Raw genomic sequence first — 7107 nt, 5'->3', positions numbered from 1 at the left:
GGGGGGGGGGGGGGGGGGGGGGGGGGTATGATGAGTCCACAGTTCTTACCTGCTGCTGAGAGGCTGCTCCACAGCAGCACAGTCCACAGCACCGCCAGCAGGATGTTGCAGAGCCGGAGCTGACGGACGCACCGCTGCATGGCGACGAACAGCCGGAGTAAAGGAGGAGGAGGAGGAGGAGGAGTGAGGCAGGAAGAACAACACAAGCTCCTCGATGTGTCAGGCCGATCCGCCGCGAGAGGTTCAGGTGGCGTCGGAGAAAGTCCCCATGTCAGAGCATCATCCTCCTGCTTTCTGCCTCGGATCTGCTCTGCTGTCTTCTCTCACGCACGAGGAGTCTCTCTCCTCTCGGTGTCTGTGCCCGCCCACCCCTCAGTACATACGCGCGAGCGAGCACGCACACACACATCCCGACCTTATTGATAATGACATTCTGGGTTGAAAATATGAATCTGTCACTCCCTCATCTTAGAACTAGTTTTGATACTTCATTTATATTTCACCCTTAAATTGTTGAACCTACCTCGTTTGTGTTTGACTCACTTCATCTCCTTCCAGACTTATTCTTCATCCTCTACCTCATTCATTCATTCATTCAACCTTTATTTAGACAGGTAAATCCCAATGAGCCTAGAGGAATCATTTACAAGAGAGACTTGATTTCAACAAAGAATGATGACAACAATGGACAACAGCGACAACAATAAACAGTTATAAAAAGTCATACTCCAGTTTTTTTTTTTTTTTTTTTAACATATAGGATGGCTAAAAAAAAAGGTAACAAAAAAGCAGCTAGATTCTAAGGCAAATGTAGAAAACTAAAAACAGGAACATGTCTGCATTGGTCCCTGCCAGGAGTCCAATAGATTCTTAAAGTCACTTAGAGAGGTCAAGGTCGAGAGCTTCAAATCTTTTTGTAAGATATTCCAGGAAACAGGAGCAGAGTAGGAGAAGGCCCTCTTGCCTAGTTTAGTCCTTACTTAGGGAACACTGCAGGTAATAATGTCCTGAGAGCACACGCCGTAGTTGCACTCACGCAGAGACATGTAGGAGGAGATGTATGAAGGCTGCAGACCAAGAAGTGATTTAAAGATGAAAATGTACCAGTGAGAGAGTGTGCGTGAAGTTAATGATGTCCAGTTAACCAGTGAATACAGGGTGCAGTGGTGGGTACGATAATCACAGCCAGGTATGAATCTTAGTGCACCATGATAGACAGCATCCAACATCTGCAGGGTTCTTGTAGGAGCGTTTATGTAAATAATGTCACCATAATCAATGGAGTGTCAAAGATGTGCGGAGTTCAGCCTGCTCCTATAGGGAACGGGCAAGTCAAGACATATTATTCTGTGTTATTCTGCTTGTTTCATGCTCTGCTTGTAGGCCTCGAAGCCTTGAATAATCAAAACCATGTGTAGAGTAAAACGTACACTCACACACCCCATAAGCACGAATGTATATGTCACATACTCACACAGTTACACACAGACACACAGGCCCGCTTGAGAGGCACCCACACGCAGGAAGAGAACAGCAGAGCAGAAGATGTCTTTTTAATAAAAATTACCAGTTTCAGATGAATAAGAAAGATGTGTTTATAAAAAAATCAATAAACAAGTAAATAATCAAGTGATATAAACCTGGTGATTTTAAAATGTAAACATTATGATTTTGGAATGTAATCTGTTTTTAAGCTTGTTCATGATGATTGTTGAAAGAAGAAACCTGTAGCTTCACAAATGTTCTAGAAAGAAATTATACAAGTGAAGGTATTACTCAATGGGAAAGTCCATGAACCAACTCTGAGCGAATCAGGATAGGACAATGCAGAATGACTGAGCATTATTGAACAAAGTACACCCAGAGATTAATATGCATGAGGAGTGACTGGCAAAACCTCATAAGAGGCCTGTAAATTTGGACCAAGGTCCAACCCAGAAGGGTTGGATTAGCCTGATGGGGTGACCGGTCTGGAGATGTCAGTCAAAATCTCAGGCTATATAAACAAGGGTTTTGGTGAAAACTCTGCTGTTTGGGACCCACCGCTCGTGCTAGGAGAAGAAGGACAAGAGGACCACGAGATGAATTGTGGAATAATAGGGCGATTTTGGACGGTCTCTACTGGAGAAGAACTAGGGTGAAATCCATTGGAATGCACTTTTTTTTGGAACTATTCATCAACCCTTCAGCCCGGATTATTCCTAAATCCTTTTTCTTCAATTTCAACCAGATCGAGGACCAGGAACGGCCCACATCCCAGGGAAGGATGGGGAAATTTGTCTCTTACTAATTCAGAAAACATGGTAAGGGGACGTTCCTCAAATTTAGTCCTTATTAAAACCTTATCCCAAATTAAAGCAGCGGTATATGAATTGACAAGCAGAAAAATCAATTATGTTATAAAACTGGTTGCTCAGAGTTACAGAAGGGACTTCCTTGCAGTGAGAAATAATGTGTTGGTTCAGGTAGAGAGAGTAGGTAAACTGTGTGGGTACTTGTGTTCCTGAGTGAGACCGGGTGTGGCTGGCCGGACTAAAAGAAGTCTGAAGCCGAGCAGAGAGGAGTTCAGGAGCCTGTCTCAGGCCCCTCCACAGGGACAAAGATCTACCTTGCCCAGGAAAGGTCAACAACTGGAAAAGGGACTAAGGAGTGAAAATTATTTATCATGTAATCTCTTTGTAATCAAGTGTAATCATTATTGTGCGTACCACTGTTCCCCTGCAAAAGTTATTGATTAAAGCAAAGCAAAATGTAAAATCCTGGATTCTTATTTCAAACACCCCTTTTGTTCTTGGAAGTAGAAAACTTGGTTCAGAGAAACAACAGAAGCACAGAAGGTTTTAAATGGTTTTATTAGCTTTTGATTATAAAACAATATCCATGAGCCTTGTGCCTAGGCTCTGAACAACGCCAGATCGATTAACAATTGCAACGCTAAATCAGGAGATGAGCTACCATTAACTTGCACTTCCTCGTTTGCTAAACGTCTCCACTCCTGCTGCTAGGTCGGGCGAGGCACAAGGTGAGACTTTGGGTGTGGTGCAAGGATCGGAGGTAGTTAGCAGTCTGGGTGAATCATCTCAACACAGCCTTAAAATTAAAACTGTCCTAGGAAATGGCTGCAAGTAATACCTGAGCTATAGGATTAGTTTTGAGACCCGTTGGAAGAGAGGCTGTGGTGAGGGCGTGGCACGTGTCCTGTGCCTACCTCACTCGGGGAAGCAAGACATGGAAGGAAAGTCACAGATACAAGGCATTTCCTAGCATTAGGGATTAGACAGGAGCTGTTTCTGAAAAAGAAACCCAGTTTAACTTTCAGTTTTTTTTTTACCAAGTTTTCCACATGAAGCTTAATAGAGAGATGTGAGTCGACCAATATACCCAAATATTTATAGGAATCAAAAAACTCAATCAAGAGACCATTTGAGGACAAAATTGGAGATAGAACTGCGGGGAACAACTTCCTATTTGAAAAAAGCATCCTTTTGGTTTTGTCGGCATTTAAGACAAGTTTGAGGTGGAACAAATCTGTCTGGATGTAGTTGAATGCAGATTTGAAAAGTTGGAAAGCCTTATCAACAGTTTTAGCTGGACAATAAACAACTGTGTTATCAGCATAGAAATGTATGGATGCATCAGGGATGTTTTTATCTACATTATGTATGTAGATTGTAAAGAGGGTGGGTCCTAAGACTGAGCCTTGTGGTACACCATTGTTGACTGTTAAATAACAGGAGGAAGTACCATTATGTTGAACACATTGCCTCCGGTCTGAGAGATAGTTAGAGAACCAACCAATGGTGTGATCTGAGAAACCGATTTCTGAGAGCTTATGACACAAGATGTTATGATCCACAGTGTCAAAAGCTTTAGACAGGTCTAAGAAAAGTGCAGCACAATAATCCTTAGCATCTAGTGCTTCAACTATGTCATTAAGAACCTTCGGTGAAGCAGTGGCTGTGCTGTGTTGTTTCCTGAAACCAGATTGATGTGGAGGTAAGATGTTAAATGGGTCCAGGTATTTTTTGATTTGAGAGTTTATCAGTTTTTCTAGAACCTTGGTTAAAATGCAGAGTTTAGAGATTGGTCGATAGGTGTTCAGTGAGGTGGGGTCACCTCCCTTCAGCAAAGGAAGAACAAAGGCTGTTTTCCAAGCGTCTGGGATGGAGTTTTGGCTTATGGAGAGATTGAAGATGTGGGTCACAGGGACTGTAATGATATGAGCAGCCAGCCTTAAGAAATAAGGTGGAAGTTCATCTGGACCTGCAGATTTTTTAGGATCAAGACCTTTTAACAGTTTATTAACCTCACTGACAGAATGGAGAAAAAAAAGAAGGTGTGTTTAACTGAGGATTAACTTGTAGGAGGGATTTGATTCGTAGAAGTTTGGTTATTAAGTGAAGTGGCTGATTTTCCATTAGTAACTGTGTCAAATAAAGAACTAGAAGCAACAAAATGTTTGTTGAAACAGTTCAGGATCTCATGCTTATTTGACACAGGAACAGAGTTAATGAGAAGTTGTGATGGGAGGTCAGATGATTGGGGGGGTGCCTGAGAGAGATTTGATGGTTTTCCAGAATCTGTTAGGGTCATTTAGATTTTTGGAGGTCTGAGATAAGAAATAGTTGCGTTTTGCTGCTTTGACAGCAGTTGTACATTTATTCCTCATCTGTCAAAAACTCAACCAATCAGTGTCTGAGTCAGATTTTCTCGCTGCAGCCCAAAGATGGTCTCTCCTGTGCAGGAGATCAGCTAGCTCTGGAGTAAACCAAGGGCTGTCACGTCCTTTTATTCTGAACTGACGAAAAGGAGCATGTTTGTTCACAAAATAAATGAAACTATTATGAAAATAGTTCTAAGCAGAGTTCACATCATCAATTAAAAGAATACGATGCCAATCAAAGTGAGACAGATCTCAGAGGAATGACTGTTCACAAAAATGTTTCAGTTCCCTTTTTGAATTAGTCTGGGCTTAGAAGGTGGAAGTTTAATATCTCTCAAAGTCGCTGTCACACAATGATCACTCAAAATATTAGCAAATACACCTGTACCAGGGAATTTGTGAGGCACATTTGTTAATAACAGGTCAAAGATAGAGGATTTTTCATCACGGTTTTTGTTTAATCTACTCGGAGAGTTGATCAATTGGGTTAGATTGAGAGACAGGCAACATTCCTTGAATTTATCACAGAGGGGGTTTGACTTACCCCAGTCAATGTTGAAGTCTCCTGCCAAAAAGATCTCTTTGAATTTTAAATTACCAAGGAACTCCATCAGGGAGGACAGAGCCTCAGGTGTTGCTGAAGGTGGACGATAACAAGATAAAATCTGGCCACCATTCAAAGTGATGTTTACAGCTAAGGCATCAATTTGGTTTGGAATTGTTTTAGAAGACACAATACTAGCAACCAGAGAATCTCTGATGTAAACAGCGACCCCCCCCCGACACTTTTTTTTTTGACGATCACAGCGGTAGATGTTAAATCCATTGATTGCCAGGTCATTATTCATTACAGATTTGTTGAGCCAGGTTTCGGAGATGAAGATTCCATCTGCCCCAGAAGAACTGACCAGAATTTTCAAGGCATCAAGTTTTTTCAGAAAGCTATGTGCATTTACATGCAGAAAATGAAGACCAGACACGTTCTTGAAGTCATGTGGTGTGCTGTAATTAGTGGGGGTCCAGGGTTAGGTTGAATCCCTGAGAGCAGTAACAACATTAGTATCAGACATTTTCTTGAGTTTTTTGTGACTGATGTGTGATTACAGGAGTTAACAGTGTGACAATTTGCCCCCATAATCGAACCATGAGAAACATTAATGAAGACGCGATTATTCAGAACCCCAAAACAGTGAAAGTTGCAGTGATGGGCAGATCCAGGTGTATTAACAAGATTCAGTGACTCCAGATAGTCTGAGACTATCTGACCGAAGAGGCTGAGGCTCAAATCGTCACTGGTCCGGTCCGGTTCTGCTCCGGTCCAGTTCCGGTGGTGCTTCAAAGCATCGGAGCTTCTCCTCCAGGTGAACACAGCAACTCCACAGAGGTGGACAGTCCTTCGTTTAAAAGTAACGAGCTGCTCACTGAAGCTGAGACCAGCTCTGTTGAAGACGAAGTCCCCCACAGCCAACTCGATTCGGTTCTGGTCCAGTTCGGGGGTCAGAGGTACACTTCCCCTACATTAATGAAGACACCACGAGGGCCAGACCAGCAGAAAACCAGCGAAATACCACCCGGCGATTCTTGTCGGAACCAGGTAGAACCACAAAGGTCCAGATGAGACGTTCGTTGGGTTCCAGAGAGAGAGAGAGGAAACACCGGACCTTCGTGCGACGACTCCCCAGCTCGAGGGGTCACCTGGCCAGCAGGGTACGCTCAGAGTTACCGGTGGAGTGGGAGCGGCCGGTCCTGGACCAAAATATATTTTTGGACGGTCCTGTCCGTCTCTCTGAGTCACTGAACACCGAATTTGGTTGGAAAGGGGACCAACTTTAGTCTGGTTCGAAAAAACGGGTCAGTTTGATGACAAAAGTCTGCAGAGAAGCCGGAGGGAGCTGCCGTCCATCAGCTCGCCGGAAGTGAAGTGATCACATCCAGTCTGTGGAGAAGAACCACTGACAGCATTCATCAGACCTTCTACTTCTACTATCAGACACCATACAGACACTCTTTTCACCTTTAAATACATTTCCTGTAAACTATCCCTTTCAGGACCCCCTCTACTCCATTTTCTTCCTATCTATACCATTGTAAACCAGCATAAACCCCAATGCTGCGAGCCTTACTGCTCTTACTTGGTCTCTTGCGCACACAAAACATCGACCTTCCTTCTCTGCATCATGTCAGCCAGCTCTCTACATTAACCTGTCATTGTCCTAATGTTTAGTCAATTTAATGTGCAGTCCTACATTCTTGACTTTCCTCTTTATGCAAATAAAATGGGGGAAAAAAACAATTAATTTTATTTGTATTGAATCAAATCACAGAGGTCATTTCAGGGCACTGAACAAAAACATTCACATAAGTCAATTAGTAAACATTCTCTCTTTAAAGAAGAAGCAGATTGTGTTGAATCTTAACTTCATTACAGTCGCTAAACAATTATC

At 42.8% G+C, this 7107-nt stretch overlaps 1 protein-coding gene across 1 annotated transcript in view; it reads right to left on the bottom strand.

The window, feature by feature from the left end:
- Nucleotides 1-208, bottom strand: part of LOC119424635 (seizure 6-like protein) — a 337403-nt gene extending 337195 nt beyond the window's left edge. The window contains exon 1 of the mRNA XM_037692123.1: nucleotides 50-208. Within this exon, the coding sequence (XP_037548051.1) occupies nucleotides 50-140 (91 nt within the window). The 5' untranslated portion in view covers nucleotides 141-208. The remainder of the gene's footprint in view (nucleotides 1-49) is intronic.
- Nucleotides 209-7107: the final 6899 nt, after the last annotated feature.

The sequence above is a fragment of the Nematolebias whitei genome, chromosome 18 (genome assembly GCF_014905685.2).
Source record: "Nematolebias whitei isolate Nwh7 chromosome 18, NemWhi1, whole genome shotgun sequence".
NCBI classification, from domain to species: Eukaryota; Metazoa; Chordata; class Actinopteri; order Cyprinodontiformes; family Rivulidae; genus Nematolebias; species Nematolebias whitei.
This window is presented reverse-complemented; position numbering and strand designations above follow the sequence as displayed.